General features: G+C 39.7%; 1 protein-coding gene and 1 pseudogene across 3 annotated transcripts; one reads left to right on the top strand and one right to left on the bottom strand.

Annotated features, from left to right (window-relative positions):
* Positions 1-4,976: 4,976 nt before the first annotated feature.
* On the bottom strand, positions 4,977-5,952 carry LOC148184348 (uncharacterized; annotated as a pseudogene).
* Positions 5,893-22,776, top strand: ING3 (inhibitor of growth family member 3). 3 transcript variants are annotated; one of them, XM_005519236.3, is made up of 12 exons: positions 5,893-6,039; positions 6,204-6,275; positions 10,367-10,467; positions 11,825-11,890; positions 14,000-14,096; positions 16,245-16,316; positions 16,590-16,709; positions 18,618-18,775; positions 19,143-19,333; positions 20,455-20,647; positions 21,151-21,189; positions 21,831-22,776. In XM_005519236.3, exons 1-12 carry the CDS (start codon positions 6,012-6,014, stop codon positions 21,945-21,947), a joined length of 1,254 nt encoding a protein of 417 aa, XP_005519293.1. In that variant the 5' UTR covers positions 5,893-6,011; the 3' UTR covers positions 21,948-22,776. The 3 variants fall into 3 exon arrangements, with proteins under 3 accessions (XP_005519293.1, XP_014104548.1, XP_087911718.1); XM_014249073.2 differs by lacking the exon at positions 5,893-6,039 and adding an exon at positions 9,963-10,185; XM_088055592.1 differs by lacking the exon at positions 5,893-6,039 and adding an exon at positions 10,079-10,185.
* The last annotated feature ends 418 nt before the right edge of the window (positions 22,777-23,194 follow it).

Raw genomic sequence — 23,194 nt, forward strand, 5'->3', positions numbered from 1 at the left:
TTGCCTTACATTATCAACCAAAGAGATAGTAGACTCGTTCTTATGCTAAATTATAGTACATCTTCTCTCCCTGGTAAGAAGTTGGGGTATTTGCCTTCTGTCACAAGGACTGTCCTGTCCTGCAACTCCTCTGAGTCTGAACTCCAGTTTCTCGAGTGCCTCAGTCTCTGCACAGCTCTTGAAACCATGAAAGAGGATTCCTGGGTTATTCTCACATATCTGACAGTGTAAGCCCAGAGGCAGTGAAGATTCATGCCTGCCCTCAAGGTCTGCATCCTCTCCTGAGTCAGCTGTGCAACTTCAGTCAATCATAATTATTTTGGCAAATTTCTCAGTTACTTCCCTCCCCTGCTGCCACTTGCAACTTCTATGAATTTGCTCCAGGGACAAAGAAGCTAGAAGAGCATGAATTTGAGAAGAGAGTAAAATAACTGTATTGTCATCTCCTAGATGTGTGCTCTGAGCACAAGACTGCTCAGCTCTTTTTTTTACCTGCTCCATCTGTAGACCTCAATTCTCAGAGCAGCACAGGACACAGATATCCCACATTCTTCTGTGCCATTCATGCCATACCAGAAAACTATTGGTGGAAACTAGTAGATATGAGCCAATTCCAGGCACAAGCATGTCCTGGCTTCATGGAAAAAATACATGCATACATCTGAAAATTAAAAGGGAGAAAATGTTTTTCATTACAGATAAATAGTTAAAGGCATTTGAAATGTCAGATTTTACTTAAAGTGTTTAAGTAATCATTAAGATAATCACTTTCCAATTTACTGCCACATGGTCCAGCATTCAAGATGGCAAGAGAATCAAGCAGACAAACCTGGACCTTCTGTGAGCAGTGAGACTGCTTATGTTGGTTCCTTGTGCATAAGTTATGTTCATCAGCAGATGATGTTTTTATGGTTTGGGTACTCAGTGCTTTTGAGTAGATTTTCCTGAGTCCAATACATGGAAGGCTTGTATTGCAATCTTCTCCTCAGTGAAAGAGAGAAAAAAATCCAAAACTATTAGCAGCAAGCAAGCATCTAATAAGTTCACAATTAATCCCTAAAAGAATGGCTTTTCTTTTTTCAGTTAGGTTGAAATTAGTCAATTTTATTGAGACAGGGCAGAGTGAAAAAACAGATAAAGAAGTATTCACACAAACATATGGATTGCTCATGTAAGCTTTATTTCCTTAGCAAGTCAGGATAAAACATTTCAGTGATTAATATATAAACAGCAATTGCTCATATCCTGCAGATATTCAGGAAATAACTGAAATCTGCAAGCAAATTTAACTGAATCTGTAGCAGATAAAATTAACTAAAAGATGGAGATATAATTGCCTGAGTCTGTACACAAAGTCAAGCTGAAAGATAAATGGCAGTTCCATTTTCCTGTTGACTGTTAAATTATCTGGGGTCATGGATTTCCTTCCAGAAACAGGAATGTGAATCTCAGAATCCAAGAGAGTTTGTAATAAACAGAAAAGGAAACTGATTTCTCAAGAGAGATTACCATCCAGACACAATATTCCTGGGCCAAAGTTGCCCTTTTGAGAGATTGTTCCACAGAAGTGTGAAGTTCCTGCATAGTGCTGCACTAGACTAGGGTAATATTATGTACTTAAAACTCTGACACAGCTTTTTCCTATGATCCAACTTTGGATGGAGTTTCCCATCACATAAAGTTGATCGCTCAGAAAAAATACAATCATGCTGTAATCCTTACATAGTTCTCAGTCTCAAGACAATTCAGTTATTTAACTAATGTCCTCCAATAGCCATAGTGTGCAGTAGAGCAGGAATGATAGTTATTTCCTGCAAAGGGAGAATGAGGCTGTGGGTGATGCCCCTGCAGCAGCAGAAAGGGTGGAATTTGGGAGATGGTGGAGTTCATGGCAGCTGGGAGGGACAGCTGGACTGCAAAACTGGGAGGACTGCAAAGAATGGAAAAAACAGCTGCAACAGCAGAAAAATAGCAGGCAACAAACAGGATGTGAGGAGGAATTACAAGAAAATAGTTGAAAGCATGTGAGGAGAGCAGCAGGCCTGATACTGACACTGGCAGCCAGAACTGCTGGGAACGCTGCAATCCACAACACATGCACAGCGCACCGTGGTGAATGGATTCTGGCCTGCCACACAGGACTGCTGTAGGGCAGCAAAAGCAGGTGCCAAAGAAAAACAAACTGCTAGTTTCTGGTAGTTCAAGAGCTAGCCAGGCTTGCAGTTTTAGGTGGTAGGCTCTCCACTTAGCTGTTGCTGTCTTGAAGTTCTTGTGAGAGCCATCAGAAACATGCAGGTGTACATCTGCAACCTCTGTGTGCCACAGGCAGGGAGGCTCCCTTGTGAGAAACCAAAGCACAGGAACCTACCAGCAGTAGCTGAGACCTGGAATATCAATCTAGGGATGGGATAGGTAGATCTTTCCTGATATTTTCAAATAATATCATTAGAAATGTGTCCTTCTTGAAAACAAAGAAACAAAAGGACTGTAAGTCCAGAAACACTGTATTAGACAAGAGTTAAAAATCAGAGTCCTGAAGTAAATACGAAACTGTGACAGTCCTAAATGGATACAGAAAGCTCCAGCAATCATGCAGCTCAGAAGATAAGAATGGATTTGGAAGGAAGAAGCGAAGGGTGGCATCAACAGATGGACAGCAGATGCAACACGAAGATGGAAATGATGGAGTTAATGTGTCAAACAGCTCTACACATGGGAAGAGATAGAATAAATTAGAATAGAAAAAGGACATTACAAGGATATGGAATGGTTAAGTGGAGAAGAGAGGGAGATTTGAAAATTTTAACCCCCATCTGAGAAGTGTATATCCAAACATAAATTTATGTTTTTAATCAGCTTTTTTTTCCTGTCAGTTGAGAACTAATGAAACCTAAGCAAGCAATTAGCTTTAGGTAGATTACAGGACATCTGTAAACCTCCTTCATACCATCACTCCGTCACAGTGATGAAACATGATTTATATGAAACATTTGCTGGAGAAATGCCATCAACATTAATAATATTACATAAACAGGAGAAAACAGCAGCTCCAGTGGCCTCCCTTCACTTGTGCTAAGCAGCCATGTAGTTGCATAGGAGTTTTTTGAGCAGTGTTGATTGTAACTCACAAATTTAATTTCTTTTTACCTTGAATTCACAGCTTGTGTTTAGTTCTTTTTCACTGTATTTGCATTCCAATAAACAGTCATTAATCCCTGTTTCCTTATCAGGAGCTGTTCTAATTAGGCTGTTCTAAAAGCTGAGTTAATCAATAGAGTTAATTCTTTGCATTTATAAACAGGAAGTTTTCTATTGCAAAAACAGGTTTTTTTATGGTTTTTTGGCTTATCACTTCTTAAATGTCAGCCTAAACTCAGTGCCATTGGTATGTCATGATAAACAGCACTTACACAAGCAATCCTACTCAAGTTGGTGTGGCTAGTCACTTGATTACACATGAATTAACATGAATTAGTATGGGCAGAAATGAAAAACATGAGCTTCTTTATTTGCCAAAAAAATACTAAAGAAGCCTACAGATAAATAAGTTCCTGATTTCTTTTCAACAGATAGTGAACAAATTGAATTGTATTTCATTTGTAATTTACCTCACAATTCCCTGCCATCTCTTCCTGTAAAGCACTACAGTGAGCAGTTTTTTGAGCAGGTCTCTGTTTCTATAACAGCCTCTCACACTACAATAAACCACTACAAATAAACAGGGGGAACTCACACCTTGCAGACAGCAGCCAGCCCCACTAGTACTTTGTCATTCTGCTGGCATAGCTGAATTTCATTTTCCTGATTCACTAACAGACACAGGACATACACCACAACTAATGGAAGCGACTGAGACACAGCCCCAAGAGCTGTGTTCCTTGGTCTCCTTGGTCTGGGCACCACAATACACATAAAACACCGTGGCACAGTAGGCCTCGTTGAGAATTTTGCTAGCTATCCCCAAGCTTGCAAAGATTAGAAGTTCCAATGTCTGTGCTGTCCTGGGATTTTCGTCATGAGGCAAATGGTAGGGACTTACTGTATGACCGTATTTCAGTTGTGGTTCTAATAGTGGTGTCTTTTTTTGCAGTATCATTATTAGACATCAGCTGCATAAAATGTACTCCCAAACATATCTACAACTTTCTTCTTTTTTTTTAAACCATTAAAGCCACAATTAAGCATAAAATAAAGTGATGCCATTGATTCAGATTTCCCCTAAATCCCCTAAATTTCCCCTAAAGCCTTTCTCCTGGTGAATTACTTTCCTGTGCTTTTGCATGGATTAAGTTCTCTTGCTGCATCTAACTCTTTCACTTCAGTACATTCAGGCATTTACCTTCCCACAAAGGGTCAATCTTGTCTTTTACATACCAAACTGGGGCCAAGCAATTTCTCACCCAAAACTGTTACGCCTACACTGGTCTGTCAGAAGTAATATGGGAAAGTGATCTGTATGAGCAATAATATGGAGATCATTTCCACTAAGACTGAGCTAAATGACCATCTAAAATCTGTTCTCATTTCTATGAGAGTAGTTGGTATTTCTGGTTTGGCAGTATAAACTACGTGGCTGATGATGGAGCGAGTATGACACCATATTCATGCAGCACTTTCTCCACCAAGTTGAAAAGTTATCAAGAGTTTATTGTTACACCTTTTTCATTCTACTCCATCTTTAATGACAAAGGAATGAATACCCTTCATCTTGCTTGCTATACTGTGTGTATCCAACACATTACTACATCGGTCTTCATAAAGGCTATATACAAAATGTATGCTTCACTTCCCAAAATTCAGTCACCTTTAACTACTCACAATATTTGAACTTCAGACATGGGAAAAGTACTTTTCATTGGTCTTGACTGTCAAAAACAGTTTTACTGTCAAAGCCAAGTTTTAGTCATACTTGGCTTAAGCCAAGTATATATTTCCTTTTTGCTTGGCTACATCGGGCACAGATAAAGACATAGAAACAAAAAGCATGGTGGAGAGCAATCCTGATCTGCTACCACTATTCTTAGATTCACTTACTTTCACTTGACATCACACATGCCCCAAAGGTTTCTTTCCCTAGGCAAAAAAATTACATTTGTATGAATGCATCAGTCCATGCTTAAAGTAGTAAATAACAGCAACAGAAGCGTGATGAAAAAGACTGTTTGGGGGAATGAATGTGTGAAAACCCCCAGCCCGAAACACATAAAAGTGAATTACTGCAAGGAATATTGCAACTGAATGGCAACCAACGCTGTCAGCCAATTTTGGTCTTGCACTCGGAACAGTAATTCTGAAGCCCACATACATTTTTCCTCTCCTAAGGCTGTCCGTGCCCGTGACCTGTGCAGAACGGAGCAGCTTTTTCACCTTGTGCTGAGAGGTCACGGACCGAATCAGTTTCATTAGTTTTATCTTTTCTTACGCTTTTAAAGAACTATTACCGGCTGCGAGAATTTAAAACAACAACGGACAAACAAAAGCCTCGACACTGATCGAGAAGCCGCAAGTTTTCCCTTTCCGTTCGCCTGACTTGCGGCGCTGCGGTCGCACCGGGGACGCTCCGGAAGGCCGAAAGCTGCTCCCGGAGAAGAGTCCCGCGGGCCCCGTGGCGCGGGAGTGCTCCCATGAAGGCGGGAGTGCTCCCATGAAGGCGGGAGTGCTCCCATGAAGGCGGGAGTGCTCCCACCCACGAACGCAGGATGGCTCCCAGGCTCGCGGGCAGGGCCCCGAACCGCGGACGAGCCGGCAGGACAATGCCTGGCGGGACGCGCAGTCTCCCACCGCCTCGCCCAGCACGGACTACGCTTCCCGTGAGGCCGCGCGGCAGAGCGCGGGCCGCCGTGTGCGTCACGACGCGAGCAGCCAATCGCGGCCCGGCCGGGGCGAGCGCCGTCCGCCGCCAATGTTGTTTTCGCTGAGTCGAGGCGCTGGTGTTGTTGGCGGCGGCGCCATATTGGAAGGGACGAGCGCCCGCTCTCGAGCAGCCCCTGGGCGCGGGCCCGGCCGCCGCCATGCTGTACCTGGAGGACTATCTGGAGAGTGAGTGTGTGCGCGGCGGGGGCGCCGGGCGGCCGGGCACGGCCGGTGCGGGGGAGCCGGGGGAAGCCGCGGCGAGGAGGCGGCGCCCCCCCTCCCCCACGGCAGCGAGTGACTGACTGGTTCCCTCCCTCCCCCCTCTCTCCCGCTCCCCCGTGTCCCCGCAGTGATCGAGCAGCTTCCCATGGATCTGCGCGACAGGTTCACCGAGATGCGCGAGATGGACCTGCAGGTGCAGAGTACGTGAGTCCCGCCCCCTCCGCCTCCGCCCGCCCCCTCCGCGCCCGCCCCGCTCCGCCCCGCGGGCACCGGCCCCACCGCCGCGCCCCCGCCGCAGGGCGGGAGGGGCGGGAAGGCCGAGCAGCGGAGGAAGGAAGGAAGGAGGCGAAGCGGCGCCGCTCCGGCCCGCTGCAGCAGCTCCGCCCGCTCCCCCGCGCTGCCCCGGAGCGGTCGCTCCCCCTCCCCAGCCCTGCCACGGCTCTCCGGCACCGCTGCTCGGGCCTGGGGGCGTCTCGTCGCCTCCCGCGGGCGAAGGCTCTGCCGAGCCGCCGCGACGAGGCGAGGGGCGGGACGCACGCCCCTGGCGCTGTCGCGGCAGCCCCCGACCCGCCCCAAGCCCCCGCCCGCCGCGCCTCGGCGCAAGGAGGGCCTCGGCGGAGCTACGTTCCAGGGCTTGTGCTGCTCCCCAAGGCATTTTTGGTGGCACGTCCCAAACTCTTTAGATTTTTGATCCCTAAGAGCAGTGATGGTGGTTTGGAGCATGAGTTATGTCCCACTCCTTCCAGTAGGCAGCAGCATGCTCTCCGTGAAACTTTCCAGCCAGCTCACTAATAATAGTATATGATGGGAAGGTGCTATTTGCTCGGCTTGTTGTGTCCTACCTGACACGTAGCCAAACATACTTTATATACTTTCGGGTTTATACAAATTATATTTTACGTAAATGTCTGCTTTAGTATAAATATATATATTATACAAAATATATATTTATAAATACATTTCAGGTTTCTTTCTAGATGACTTCCTATCTAGCTGCTTATATTACGATGTAATACACTTCATTAGGCTATTTTCAGGATGCATTGCTATTTCATCTTTTCCAATGCAATCTCATCTGGGACTTAGGTGTCCTGTCACACCCTGGGTAGCTGTTGTGGTCATTTAACACACAATTAATATGGTTATCTATAACTATGATCCAAAAATATTCACTAACGAAACTGCTACTGCACAAAAGATGAGAACAATCATCAATATGGAAGGGCCAGGCTATTGTAAAAGGGGAATGAGAGAAAGAGCAGAGATGGAAATAACAAGGGAATACCGTATAGGAATGCAAAATGTGGGAACAGTTTTGTAGTATTTTAAAGTGCTTTCCTTTGGATATTTACTTTAATGGACCCAGCAGGTCTGTTTAACAGGCCTTATTGACACATGTAAAACTGTCTATAGGATTTTTTTGTATATTATGACCTAAATGTTGTCTTGGGTTCAGTGCTTAAAGTTGTGGGAACAGTCATGGCTCTTTCTGGGAGATAGCACCTCTGAAGTTGCTATTACTAGGGAGCATCATGAGAGGGAGTGAGCAGCTCCCTGACTTGAATAGTTTGGAATAAGTTCACCATTTTTACTTCTGTTCCATAAGAAGGCAAAGAAGATGGTAGGGGCTCTTTTAGAGAAGACTGAAAACTGAGGAAACTAGCAACACCAAGACAGCAGATTGTTATTTCCTCTGCCTTAACTGAGAATGACAAATAACACTCCATGTTGTATTACTGGAAGCAGTAAATGACAGTGAATATTGCATACTAGGACCAGCCTTAGGTGTAGAGAAAAATTTTCTCAGACCTTGGTAATTCTGTGCTTAAAGTTGTGGGAACAGTCATGGCTCCTTCTGGGAGATAGTACCTCTGAAGTCACTATCACTAGAGAACATCATGAGAGGGAGTGAGCTTGTGCAGTGATTGGCAGGGTATCCAAAGACATTTATTAAACTTCTGGACTAGCACCTCTTCAGCATTACTTGTCCAACTGCCTGATGAACAATACATGCAACCTGGAGGTTGTTTGGTGTCTCAGAAGTACTTGAAAACAGTACTTTGGTGAGTGATGCTGTCCCAGAAATCGACATGATTTGTAATTCAGAGACATCTTTGCTGCTCTGCTTTAGTGTCAGTGTTGACTTTGTATTCTGTTGTGTTTGGACCACATAGACCTGGTCTATTATTTCTTCCAACTTCGAACAGCAACGTGCCTCATTAGGAGTCAATCTGCTGTATATTCTGATAAGATTGCTGCGGAAAAGCAAATATCATCTGAGTTGGGACTTGACTCTTGAGCTTTAACTGAGCTCCACATGAAGCATAAAATGTATTTCTCTGTTTAAGTTAAAATCATAGATTATCAGGTTTTCATGGTAAAATGTTAAGATCTGGAAACAGGACTCTGTTATAATAGAAATTTTAGCAGCTCGGGAAACTATCTTCAGAATATAGTATAATGAGAAAAAATGGATGAACTTGAGTGTAGCAGAGAGAACTTTACATATAATTGGATAGATCTGACCTGCACTCGCCTTTGTCTTCTCTGCTCTTTCAGGAGAGACCAAGTTTCTGTGGAAATTTTTCCCTAGGCAGTTTCACACAGACTGATAAGGTGTCCTCAATAAAAAGTGAAGATACATTTTATCATTTCTTCTTTATGGAGCCACTAGAATAACTATCACTTAAGGTGTTTGTGTTCTGATAAAAGGAGATAGAACATAGAAAAGTCTGTTGGCTTTTTGGACCAAACTAGAGTCATTTGGTTGAAGAATAGAGATTTTAGAAGCCTCCATATAAAGTGTGTGCTTCTTGGTTAACTCTCTTCTTAATCTTCTCTACTTGGTGCAAGTGGAAAATGCTCATTGTTCAGGTTCTCCCACTTTAGCCTGTTTTACTCCAAAACTGTTTGACTACTTTGTTCATCTGTGTCTAAATAAAGTTGATGTGAATTTGTCACAGCTGTTATGGCTTGGGATTAATGGTGCTCTGTCCAGTCAGTTTTTAGGTTCCTCTTGGGTTTGATGCTGAATATTCCCAGCATAAGGAAGATTGATGAATATTATTGATCATTTAGTATGAATGATTTTTGGTCATTTATATAAACAGTTCCAGCTGTGAATTTTCACAGAGTTGAGAAGACCCTTGGCCTCCCGGATCTTAAGAGAAAATCATACGGATTCATGAGCTTCTTGAACTAATTAATGAATTTTCATTTTATTTTGGCAAGATGTGATCCAGTTTTAATGGTGGTTTCTGGAAAGTTTCTTAGGTGTTTTGCACCCAGAGCCTGAAGTTGTAGGTGATTTGTGCATTGTCAGATTTAATTTAAAACTGATAGCTAGGCAATGTCACTGAGAATGCTGGGAAAAAAAACTCATTACTGTCATCTATGCTGACACTAGCAAGGCTGTCCAAGCTAGTTTGACTGAGGGAGCTGCATGTTTTTGGAAATATGCACACTGTTGAGTGAGCAAGTGTCCAGGTGTTGAAATAGTAAACTCAGTGGGAGAAGGCTGGAGGGGAAAAGGAAGGGAATCCCTGCTCCTGTCTCAATAAACAATGAAAAAAAACCTTGTGGTTGACATTTTCCTTTCTAGAGATAGTTAATGTTAGAAAACAGGTGGTTTTATTTTTTTCCCCTTTATGATATTTCTCAACTTCATAAGTGAGAATCCTGTCCAAATAATAATTCATCAGTGCATTTACTCCTCTGGGGGTGGAGGGAATAATTTGTGAGTGCTTTCAATTTGCCCTGACCCTTCCTAGCAAACAATGGAGAGGCCCTGGACTTAAAGGCAGTGACTTTGCTCTTCAGTTGGTCTACCTTTTTGAGACACTAATTTTTTTCAATTATTTGGTTTTGTATTTGACTGTTTCTCTTAGGAGAACATTTTGTTTCCTGCTCAGTTTGTAACTGGCTAGAATGTTCCAAAGTCAGCAGTCTAGAGCCCTGGGTGAGGAGTTTGGGTCGTGCTTTAAGTCACTACCACTGCTCTTAGGGACAAAAAACCTTTAGAACTTGGAGTCCTGCCTGTCCCATGCTGGAGAGCACAAGAACCTTGATGAGAATCCTACCAGAATGCAATTCTGCTTCTTGGAAATTAAGGTAAATATTTCCCTCCGCTGTCCACTGTTGCTTGATTGTTTTGGTTTTCTTTTTTTTTTCCTCTCTAATAGTTTGCACCTCAGTCCTGTCAACTTTGTTTGAGAAAAAAATTTCCCTTTATTTTCTAATGTTTGTGTACACAAGAAGATAACATTTGTCTCAATCTTTTCCTATGCTACAGATGCAATGGATCAGCTTGAACAGAGGGTAAATGAGTTTTTTATGAATGCAAAGAAAAACAAACCTGAATGGAGAGAAGAACAAATGACATCAATCAAAAAAGTAAGGCTATCACAAGAGTGGGTTAGATTTTTCTTCTGCAAACTAAAACAAGTTTAGGAACGAATAGTTTATGATTGATGGGAGATTTCACTGTTCAGAACTATGCCTTCCTTTGGGCTTTCATAGAGGTGGATGGATCTGCCTTGGAGGAGAAGAGTGAAAGGTTTCTTTGATCAAGAATTTCTCTCAAGTTTTACTGAGTACTTGCTAGCATTTAAAAAAAACGTAATCCTGAAATGGTGAGGAAGCCTGGTACTAAATTTAGAGCTCAGATTTTTTGTTTCTGTTTGCATGATATGAAGTTACCCAAGTTAATTTACTTTCTTCTAGAGGATATTTTTCAAGCTTAGATTCAGTGTTTCCTGTGGTTTTCTGTTAGTGTCCTTCTACACATTATACATATTGTCTGTGTAGCTTGAGAGAGAGAGAGGAGTAAGAACATGAATATGAATGTATTCTGTGTTATCCTTCAATACTGGAGCAGTGATGGGGGTATTGTTAGCAATGTGGTCCATCATTTTGTCAGGAGAAACTCCTTTGTAATCTCCTACAGTGGCTACTTCAGCCCCTAATTTGGATAAGGGTTGTTTTCTTCTTTAATTAATGCAAATAGATTTTTAAATTCTAAAAAAGAAAAAGATCAGAGCTCTGACTTCACTACAATAAATGAAAAATTTGCTTTTGACTTTAGTTGAATTAAAATTTCAAGTAGTTTTCATGTAAGATACTAGCCAGTGGAAGTTGAGAACTAAAAGACAGCAACATTTGTTCAAATATAAGGTAAAAGCACTTGAAAACATACCTTTTTTGAAAAAAGTTTTGTCTGTGAATTTTTATTGGTTAGAGGAGTCTTTTGGATTGTTTTAGTAAAATTATTTGGAATGCACTTATGAGTTAGAGAAACTTATTTTAAAGTAATTTAGATAATATACAATATTATCTCTTTTGAGTTATCTATTATCTGTTTGAGTGCTGGAAAGGCCTCCCCAGAGAGTACTTCTGCATCATTTTGAAGAGCAGTAGGATTTGTGGTGGTCCTGAAGTAAAAGACACGATCTTATTTTAAGTCTATAATATGATGCTGTGTAATATAAAATAAGATTGTTTCATTTCTTGTAGCATTTCTTGCAGAAATCTAAATTCTAAATTTCTAACACAGAGAAAATAAACTGGTATATATTATATCTCTCATTTAAAATTCAAATGATTGTTGTTTTCAGTAAAATTTCACAGTCTTTCTGAAAACTGACTTCAGTTTGTCCTTTTGACTTTTATTTTGTGCTTCATAACAGTAGCTTAAACTTACTGAAATTAATTCAGTTACATTCATATTTTTAAAAAATTCTCTTTATAACAGGATTATTATAAGGCTTTGGAAGATGCAGATGAAAAAGTACAACTGGCTAATCAAATATATGATCTGGTAAGTGGACACAAGACTTGTGGTGAATTACCTAAATTTATGCACTAGAAAGTTCTAAGCATTTTGATAAGCACTGCAGCCACGCTTCCTGTACTTTTATGTCATCTACATGCAGATGTTTTGCTGGTGAAAGAAACATTTAATATTTTATTAACTTTTACGAATTTTAGGGTTTTGGGTAGTAAGCATCACTTGAATATAAAATAGAAATGGTGTTAGAACTCATAAGGTTTTAATGCATGGTTTTGGCCTGTTTAGGAGACTGGTTGAGAGAATACTTTGGGATGCAGTGTTGAGGAGTCCAGGAAGGCTGGACATTCTTCAAGAAGGAAATCCTAAATATATAGGAGCAGCCCATCCCCATATGGCCAAAAGAGAAGCCAGCAGGGAAGATGACCAGCCTAAATTCAGAGCTTTGACTTCAACTTGGGGGGAAAAAAAAAGTATATCACCTTGGGAAGAAGGGACAAGCAACTTGAGAGGGTTACAAGGATTTTATGAGGTTATGTGGGGAGATACTTAGAAGGGCCAAAGCCCAAGTAGAACTTTATCTGGTTACTGCTATCAAAAACAAAAATATTTTAAAAAATATATCAGCAATAAAAGAAGGGCTATGGCAAATTTCCATCCTTTACTGGATACAGAGGTAAACATTGTGACGGAGGATGCAGAAAAGGCAGAGATACTTACTGCCTTCATCACTGCAATATTTAATAACAAGACCAGTTGTCTCCAGCATACCAACCCCCTGAGCAGGAAGAATTGGGTGGGGAGCAGAATGAAGTCCCCTAATTCAAGGGAGGTCAGCAACCTGCTGTGCCGCTTGGACACACACAAGTCTAGGGCTGTGATGGGATCCACCTCACAGCACTGAGGGAGATGGTGGAAGAGGTCAGTGAGCCACTTTTGGGTGTTTACCAGAGATCCCAATTGACTGAAAATTAGCAGATGTAATGCCCGTGTAAAAGAAGGGTCAGAAAGAGCATCTAGGGGAGTAAGGGCCTGTCAGCCTGACTTCAGTGCTGGGGGAGGTCATGGAGCAGATGATCCTGAGTGTGATGACACAGCACAGGCAGGACAACCAGGGGATCAGGCCCAGGCAGCATAGGTTTAGGAAAGGCAGGTCTTGCTTGACTGACCTGATACTCAATAATGAAGTGACCTGCTTAGTACATGAGGGAAGGGCTGTGGATGTTGTCTACCTAGACTTTAGTAAAGCCTGTTTCCTACAGCACTCTCCTGGAGAAGGTGGCAGCTCTTGCCTTGGGCAGGTGCACTATTCACTGGGTAAAAAATTGGATGGATGACCAGACCCAGAGAGGGGTAGCACATGATTTAAAGTAAAAAGTTTATTTATTTTACATTCTTCAAGTGAACAGAACCTGCAAGCCAGGCTACATTCAATTATAGAAGACATAAGACAACTGCTTTTGTTTCACTACAACTAGCCAAAAGTTTGTTCTAGAAGTTGGAACTTCCCCTTCTCTTGCTTAGCTGGTAACTGGAAAAACTTCCCAGTTTTTAATAAAGACAGGTAAATTTTGCTGTATGATTACAGATGTAGAAAGCATTTGGAATGTAATGTTTCTTTTCGTGATAGTGAGTTGAGAATTTTTTTGGTTAGTTTTTAATACCCAAGGGCACTTCATAGTTTACTGAAACACACAGAAGTCATTGCTTTCAGTTAATACTCCGAACACACTGAATTTACTGGTCTTTATAGTGGCACACAAATTGCACACATATTTCAGTTCAGAGCTTGCAATTTCCCCAAAGCAGCCCAATTTCTACTAAAGTCCACGTCATGTACTGTTATTTCTCTTCCCTTCATATTTGCATAACCAGAGCACCTCCAAGTCTTCTTCATTTTTATTTCTGAAAAGAAGTGTCTTGGAGCTTTGCCTATGCTATTTTGGTGTTAACAGTAGTGTCTGTGCTGAGTGAGGGAAGTGGAGGTGGCCAAAAATATTGCTTCTTGCATTAGTGTGCTTAGTGCGGCGTGGCACAAAATTGCTGGAAGGGAAATACTTAGCAAGCCTGTGATTAAGGACATAGATATTCATGTCCCAGAAGTGGATGCTATTTATTTTTGCTTCATCTAACAAACAGGTAGACCGTCATTTAAGAAAATTGGACCAGGAACTCGCTAAATTTAAAATGGAACTTGAAGCAGATAATGCTGGAATTACAGAAATACTAGAGAGACGTAAGTATGCATGATTTTCTTTAAAAACTTAACAGACTTTTTGTCAGTTCAGAAAATTAAAGTATCATACACTTGTTAGTGGCTGACAGTATTTTCACCTGTGTTTTAACCCACTTTTCATCAGTTAGTTAACAAAATTTTAGTTTAAAGCTCAATTTATACCAGTGAAATCAAAATACAGCTGACTAAGTAGAATAGTTTTTTCACATAACTGTTGTCCTTGTGAATTGGTACAGTGAGATACATAATTCTTTAAACCTGTTTTTAATGATTGTAGGTATTCAGCCAAGTACTTTGGCCTAAGCATGCTGCATACCCAGTTGCAAGGGTACTATTTTTTCCTTGAGCTGATTGCCACCAAACCAAGGAGGGTCATTATTTTAGTTTTTCATGTACTTGGTGGTTTTCTTTTTTAAAAGGGTAAGAATGGGTTGTTCTGTAATGGGGCAGTGAAGGAAAAGCATTTTAGGTAAGAAACCTGCATGTTAAATACAACCATGCTGGTATTCAGAATGTGAATAAAAGTGTAAAGTTACAGCTTTTTTGCCAGCTTGGTGTAGAAGAATCTGGATTTTCTGTACTTATCAGCATTTAGACATCAAATTCAAATGTGATCGTGATGAATTTCTAAGTTGATTTAGCTACTGTGATTATGAAGGCAGTGTCTGTCCTTATAGCCAAAGATAGTGAAAATTGACTTAAGTAACTTGGGGATATTAAGAATAATATTAGTATTCTTTCTTGGAACTTTTTGTGGCTGTGTTGTATAAGCTGGGAGTTCAGGACTATTTTTTTTTGTAATTGCTATTACAAATAACAGATACAAAAAAAGGAAACTCTAAATGAAATGCTATTAATTAACTAGCAACTACAGAAAAGGACTAGTTTATTTTAGTTTAAATCACAGATGATTTTAGAATGTGATGCTACCATCTGTTGAACCATGTGTTTGGAGAGGTTGCTAGATAGGAGTTCAAGAATTCAAAATAGAGAAGTACTAGACTGCATGTTGCATCTTTAAGATTTGGATTGAGGGTTTCCTTTCTTTGTTTTTAAATAAAGCTAAAAGTAGAAGACTCTTAATATTTTTAGCTTTCAGAATAAATACATATGGTTGAAGTCCCGCCAGAGGGCAGCCTTTGGGCAAGTTCATAATGTGATTGAAGTTTGCTCAGCCAAAATAGCTCCTTATGCATTGATTCTCTTCTAGAATAATTGTATTTAAACTGTTGTAATACTTTTGTATTACTTATATACTCATGTATGTCAGTGCTTTTTGAAAGTACTGGTAGAGATAAATGCTGAAGCTACAGATTTTGAAAAATAAATGTGAATTGCTTTCTTGTTTTGTCTTCTGTGTAAATATAAATTGGTAGGTATTGGAACTACTTCAAAATCTTTTTGTTAGAGATTGATGAAAAAAATACTGTATATTGTTCTAAATTTATAGTTGAAGTCTCTCCTATGCTGTGATTATTTCGCCTCATCTTACAAGAAGTGTTATTCTTAGACATAGACTTGGATTTATGCCCATCTGACTTTTTCCTTTTTTGGGGGGAAGAGGGTGTGGGGTTTGTTGTTGTTTTGTTGGTTTTGTGGGGTTTTTTTTTGTTTTGTTTTCTTTTTATTTGTATTGTTGCTCTGTGTATTTTGAATGTTAAGAAAATCTGGATGATGATCTGCAGCCCTTTTGAAAGTTAAGTCATGTTGAAAGATGAAACTGCTGTTTCTTGAGATTTGACTGTGACAAGGAGGACTCAGTGGAACAAGATGCCTTCTTTACACAGTTTACATTGTTCAGACTTCAGTTCATATGTCTGTAGATTGTCAGTAGTTTTGGTGCAGCCATTCTGCATCTTATTTAAGTGGCATGTTGAGGGCAATGTTGTTTGTTCTTCTTGTTGGCCTTGATTTTAAGTTCTTGATTTTAACAGTTGGACCATAGCAGTCACCAATTTTTATTTGAGAACTAATCTCACTGGCTCCTGGTTGTACTGTAGAAAGGGTTTCAATTCTAACAAAAATTCTTTTGATTAAAATAAATATAACTGTATAGTGATTTGGTTAATATTTTAAAGATTCCTTTAGTATGTAAAAGTTAAATCAGTGCCAGCTCTCAATTTTTGTATCCTCTTGCCTTCCTCTTAGGGTCATTGGAGCTGGATACACCAGCACAGCCTGTGAATAACCATCACTCCCATTCTCACACTCCAGTAGAGAGTAAGTACTTGAAACTTATAAAGATGGCCATATTTTATGTTTCCTTTGTTTTTTTTTGTTGAGTAGTATCAGGAAAAAGATGGTTCTGAACTTTCTTCCCTCCATCATTGCAGGGAGAAAACAAAGCATAAGAAACGTTAATAATGTCTGTTAAGAAGAAGGGCAAGAATGAAATAGGTTTTGCTGGTGGGAATTAGTTGAAAGTGGTAGCATAATTTGACTTTCAAGCCAAACAGATTTTACATTTAAGTTCCCTTCATTTATTTCATTTAGAAAGGAAACACAATCCATCTTCTCACCATAGTACAACAGATCATGTTCCTGAAAAGAAGTTTAAATCTGAAGCCCTTTTATCTACCCTGACTTCAGACGCTTCTAAAGAAAATACACCAGGTAATCCTAATTGTCTTTCATTTCATTGCTTTTTAATCAGAAGAGAAACTTAATTATATTTGTGAGTTAGTCTTCTCAATTCATAGAATCATGGAATAGGTAAGGCTGGAAGGGACCCAAGTGGGTCATCAGGTCCACCCTCCCTGCTCAAGCAGGGCCATCCCAGAGTACACAGCACAGGATTGTGTCCAGACAGTTCTTGAGTATCTCCAGTGAGGGAGACTCCACAGCCTCTGGGCAACCTGTTCCTATGCATCCTCTCCTTCGTGGCCACCTGCACAGTAAAGAAGTTCTTCCTTATATTCAGTTGTAACTTCCTGTGCATCAGGTTCTGCCCATTGCCTCTTTTCCTATTGCTCGGCACCTCCCAGCAGAGCCTGGCTCCATCCCCTTGGCACCCTCCCTTCAGATACTGACCGACAGTGATGGGGTCCCCTCTCAGTCGTCTCATCTCAAGGCTGAACGGGCCCAGCTCCATCAGCCTTTTTTTCTAAGTGATCACCTTTTTTTCACTCCACTGGACCCACTCCAGGAACTCCATGTCTCTTGTACTGAGGAGCCCAGAACAGGACACAGCACTCCAGACACAGCTTTCCTAGGGCTAAGGAAAAAGTCAGGATCACCTTCCTCAACCTGCAGTGCTCTTCCAAATGCACCCCAGGAGCACCATTGGCCTTCTTAGCCCCGAGGGGACACAGATGGCTCAGGGACAGTTTGTTGTCCACCAGGACCCTGAGGTCCTTCTCCACAGCATGGCTTTTCAGCAGGTCATCCCACAGCCTGTGCTCTTGCATGGGGTTATTCCTCTCCAGGTGCACTGCACTTCCCTTTGTGGAATTTCTAGACCCTGTACCATAGATAATGACCTCCTGGGATCTGCCATTCAGCCAGTCCTCAGTCAGAGGCTGATACCCCTTTCCCTGGGATTTTCAATCACTTGAAACATGAGAAATTGTAGGCATTCTTACTCATCTGTGTTGTCCATTAAGTGTGTCTGCTTTGTTGTCATTTAACAGCTGTATGATGGCTGTTTCTTTTTATTTACACTTTGAGGAGGGTAACAGTACAATTTTGTTCAGCTAGTAGTAAAAATATAAGAGATCATTACACTATTTTTGGAAAAACTGCATACAACAATTTCCAAAGAAAGGGAAAAGAATTTTCCCACCTTTTTTTTTTAAGAGTTGGTCCAAAAATAAAATTATTTAATGTGTTGTCTATGTCAAAAGAGAAGTCTTTTTGAATAGCAACTAAAAAAACCTAAACCTTTCTGCCTATTCTCAATACTAAGGAGCTTCATAGTTTCTTTTCTGAAAATAAAAGACTAAGGAGATATAGTAAAGCAACTACCTCAGTAATGTTTTTCAGTTTTAAGTGGTTTCAGTCATTTCTATTTCAATTTTCTTTTGAAGAAACTTCACATGAGGCTGCAAAGAAAATGTAGCTATATTTGAGCAGCTGTCATTCTGCAGATGACCCTGGAAATTGTGTTGCATTAAAACTGATCTGTAGTTTTTAGAATTAAGATTGTTGAAAGTTTTACTTCAGAAACAGTATAGGTGCATAATCATTCTCACCCTCTTCTTGATGATTATAGTAGTGAGAATTGTTTCAATATAGGTACAGCAGCTGCATCTGTTCTTCGACAGGTTAGAATCATAGTGAGGAGCTGTCTTTCTAAAAGGTCTCCTTGCACATGAGGCTGGATAGGGAACAAACTTCTTTTTTTTTCCCCGTAAACAAATACTGTCTGTGTCTAATTACTTTTAAAACCCTTTTTCCATATGATTAGACTACTCTGATGCATAAACGGAGTTCCTACTCTTTCACTGGTTTTCATATAACTTCTTAAAATGCAAAGGAATTTAGTTTCATTTTGAATTTCATAAATGTGTTCTATTCATCAAGGGTGTCGAAACAGTAATTCATCATCCTCTTCAAACAATGCATACAATACAAACTCTTCTCAACCATTGGCATCATATAACCTGGGCTCATTATCTTCAGGATCCGGGGCCGGTGCAATTACCATGGCAGCAGCTCAAGCAGTGCAAGCCACGGCACAGGTAATGTCAAAATATTCTTGTCATTCTGCCATCCACTTAAGATTAAGAAGAAAGGCTAGTGACTGCTTTTTTTATTTTTTTTTTTAAATCTGAATTCCCATGATCACTTTCAGCTGGTGTGATTCAGTTTTTATATTAGAATTTTACTAATATGCGACAGTTTCATCCTGTACAACTCACCTAAAGGGACAGCTTGTTTTCTGACTTTTCCTGGAAGACAGTCACATTAGATATGCACATTTAACAACCTTCTGTACATAATTTCATTAACAAGGTAACGAGCGAACCTGTGCATATCATTGGCAGTTAGCAACTTTATGTAGGAGCTTTGTTGTGTAATCTGATACAGTATCAGTCTTCCTTTCAGATGAAGGAGGGAAGACGAACATCCAGTCTAAAAGCCAGCTATGAAGCATTTAAGAACAATGATTTTCAGCTTGGAAGAGAATTTTCATTGTCCAGAGATTCAGCTGGATATTCATCATCAGCTCTGGCATCTACATTAACTCAGACGTTAAGTTCATCAACCACAGATTCACGAAGTGGTAGAAAAAGCAAGTAGGTTTTCTGACTTGTTGATTGCAATTACAACTTGTAAGACTGCTGAGCTTTCTTTTAAAAGGTCATGGGCTGCATTAGAAATACATTGTATTTAATATCTCTGGGGGGGAATCAGCAGAAGGTTACTCCCTGCTGGCCATTTTTTTATTCAGGGTTGTGTTCTTTAGTCCTCCCACTTTTTCTTCAAGCAAACTCACTCCCATGACTTGCTTTTTTATCTGAGATACAATCAAGTTTCTTCCCTCATTTGTTTTGGAGAGATTTGATCTAACAGCAGATGTTGGGAATTACTGTGCTATGGTTTGTAGATGGTTTTGAAATAACCTGGATATCTGTTTGATGTCAGGTTTACTTGAAACTGGCGCCTTCTAATGACTGACCCTCTAGAACAGGGAATGAATTTTATTTCTGATTGAAATGAAGTTTTAAAACATTTTTAACAACACAATGTTACAACATTCAACAATCAGAACTTGTACTTGGAAGAATTTGTCTCATCCCATCCTTTTAAATTGACTTTTTTTTTTCTTAATTCAAATTAGTGTGTGTTCACAACTCAGTTAATAATGCTGTTTTAGAATCATTTGTCATCTGTGAATATCTTCAATGTCAGGTCTGACCTATAAGCAAAAGCAGAGAAATTTTATTCTGGCACCATTCCTATGGAGTGATTGCTGATGCTTGAGTGGAGATTAACAGAGTATCAGTCATCTTCAAAACAGCTATCTATTGTACATGACATATGACATTATTTGTATGTAAATTCCTGTTTTATTGGTAACATAATTTTTATAAGGACTTGACACCAAGGCTGTTGATGGAAATCTTTGTGAAGAAAAGCATTTGTTTAAGCCACTTGACAGTTTAGGGCTGTTAAATTCCATTGATTAGAACAGCGTGTCTTGCACTTGTAAGCTGGTATGACTTGTTTCCTTTTCCAAGAGCATTCAGTGGGCGCATTCCACTGCTTGCAGTGGTTGAATGAAATGTGATAGTGGGATTTGGGATTTACATTCTGCAGTATTTCAGAGCCAGTGAAGTACTTGTTTAGTGATTCTTTCACTTGGCAGAAACGACATCATGCATGCTATTTTTTCCTTTTTTCTACTCTTCCTCAGAAACAACAACAAATCCTCAAGTCAGCAATCCTCATCATCATCATCTTCTTCCTCTCTGTCATCATGTTCTTCTTCATCTGCACTGGCACAAGAACTGTCTCAGCAGACAGCAGTAATACCAGAGTCTGATTCTAATAGCCAGGTTGATTGGACCTATGATCCCAATGAGCCACGTTACTGTATTTGTAATCAGGTAAGGATGGCCTCCAAATTGAAATACAGCTACAGCTGCCGTTTTGATGTAGCTGAACTTCCTTCTCTGAATGCTAATTTTGAAAAAAACTGTATTTTAACTCTTGAACTTCTGATCTGTTTTTATTTACTTACTGGTGATATGAATAATGAACTGTTGAAGCTAAAAATAGTTAATTTTTTTTGGTGATGTGATAGATATCCATGGAGAGTTTTAAATCTGGTAATGGAAACTTCAGGAATAATTAAATTTAAAATTGAGGGGGTTCACAGTGAATTTAGTTTTCCATCCAATCTGAAATATGCAGATGTATCTTCTTTTGCATAAACAGTTTTTGAAAATCAATTCACTATGAACATGATGGTGTTTGGGTTGTGTAACAAAAGTAAAATGAAAATGTTGTTACAGCTATTAATGGAAAAAACTCCTCAAAGGAAGAAATTTGAATGATGGCTCTTTCAATATATTAATTGCTAAGGTTTTTTTTTTTCTTATTTTATTAGGTGTCCTATGGTGAAATGGTAGGCTGTGATAACCAAGATGTAAGTAACAAAGTTCAAAGGGTTCATGAGAGGCTTTTGCATATAACTATTACTTGTAGGAGTTGCTTTTTTTTTTTTTTTGGAGTTTTTGAGTAGAGTTTTTTAGTGTAAAGTGCATATGATTTGAACCATCCTTTAGGAAACTTCTCATCTTTCCACACAGCTCAGGTTGTTTTAGAAACCTTCAGCCTTTGCTAGGTTCAAAATATCCTGTATTTTCCCTGCTTCAAAATATCCTTTATTTCTGTGAAATTTCGGCTATTTCAGTACTAATAAGAGTTGTCTTTTTCAAATAAAAAAAGTTTTCAAAGAACAGTTGAATATAATTATGTATTTACTGAGATAGCTACATTTAAACAGAAGTGAGTGATAAGATTATTTTGTCAAACTATTTCAAAGCACAGCATAGTTTTTTTGCTCTGTAGGTCCATATATGACTCCCAGAATTTTTATCATTTTTCTTAGTGTACTTGAGTGTATGTTGCAGATCCTCCCCTCTCCTGGTTTTGTCCTGTGACTTGTGTTAAATGCATAATCTATGCTTCCCACTCATGCTTCATTTTCATAGAATTCTATTTGTGATAGGCATTTTGAAAAAAAACCCCAAGTCCCAAAGCCTCTCTTTTTAACTCTTTTTATAGTGCCCTATTGAGTGGTTCCACTATGGATGTGTTGGACTGACAGAAGCACCGAAAGGGAAATGGTACTGTCCACAGTGTACAGCTGCAATGAAGAGAAGAGGCAGTAGACATAAATAAGTTTCTTCATCTGGAAAAAAATTGCATACTAAAGGTTTTATAAAGGACTTGGGAGGAGAGGGGCAACTCTCACCACACTTCCTTGCAACCACTGAAGAGTAACACAGCAATCATAGAATGGTATGGTTGGAAAGGACTGTAAAGATCTTCTAGTTCCAGCCCCCAGTCATAAGATCTTGAACTATTGGTTTTGCTAAGTCATGTTTTAATATTGTGGGTAAATTATTTACGCACCTTGATGTGCTACAGATACTATTCCAGTGAGCCTTGGATTGTTCCAGTGGCCAACATATGCAGACATTTGTACTATCAAACCATTTTCTCTAAGCAGTGGGCATTCTACAGTTACTCAATCTTCCAAAAATTCCGGTAAGTCAAGATTTTAAATGTATGTTTTATATACAACAGATATATTCTGCTGCATGTACTGTACTCAAGAGCTGTTACGTAACACTATGTATATTAATAGTGCAAAAAGTCAGTGCTTCTGAAAGGAAAAAGAGACAGTTTTTAAAATGCCTTTATAGCTTTGGTTCTTTATGAAACTTAATTCAGCAGGCTGAAGAAAATGGTTCTTGTATACAGCGGGCTGTTGTCCTTTAGGGTACTTGAGTATGTAAAAACAAAAATAATGCTGTAGAATAAAACAAACTTGTGCCATTAGTCTTTATATGTTTCTGCTCCAGAGAAGGCGGGGGCCATAAGAAGAAAAAGAGGGTGTTAAAGTGATGATAAATTTTTATACCAAATGTGTTTATTTTTTTGTGCAAGTAATCCTTTAAATTTGAATTGTATTAGGTGTAAAATAAAAGAATCTCAACTCCTCAGATTAATGTTTTCTGTACATTTGTCAAAAAAAAGATCTGTCACTGAAATGGTTTCACAAACAAATTGCCTTTTCTTTTTTTTTTTTTTTTTCTGTGGCTCTTTAATGCTGCAGCACCAAACAGAAAGATGGGGTTTATGCCTATTTTCTTCTTCCTCCTGCTTTCCACTATTAAAAAATACGCTTTCTCTTTTAAAGATTTTACTTCAGCCCCTGGTTAGGCTGAAAGACTGTGGCTGTCATGTGCTGGCTTTCCAGACCCATGAAGAGAAGAAAGGGAGAGAAGCAGTGTTCCATTGCATGACCATGCAAATAGTGCCAAGGGAATAAAAACAGATAGGTCCATTAGTAATAAGAGTATGTGCAGAGAATGAAACCAGGCTTCTGTCACAGCATGTTTTTCCAAAATGGAAAAAGTAGG

The sequence above is a fragment of the Pseudopodoces humilis genome, chromosome 5, assembly GCF_049639895.1.
Source record: "Pseudopodoces humilis isolate 2021_Gansu_Grassland_sample_001 chromosome 5, ASM4963989v1, whole genome shotgun sequence".
NCBI lineage: Eukaryota > Metazoa > Chordata > Aves > Passeriformes > Paridae > Pseudopodoces > Pseudopodoces humilis.

Bases quoted from the DNA above. Each gene is read 5' to 3' on its own strand.
- ING3 (XM_005519236.3), top strand. From the start codon at position 6,012: ATGCTGTACCTGGAGGACTATCTGGAGA. The intron at 11,891-13,999 runs GTAAGTGGACAC...TCTAACAAACAG, and splicing joins CTAATCAAATATATGATCTG to GTAGACCGTCATTTAAGAAA. The intron at 20,648-21,150 runs GTAAGGATGGCC...TTATTTTATTAG, and splicing joins GTTACTGTATTTGTAATCAG to GTGTCCTATGGTGAAATGGT.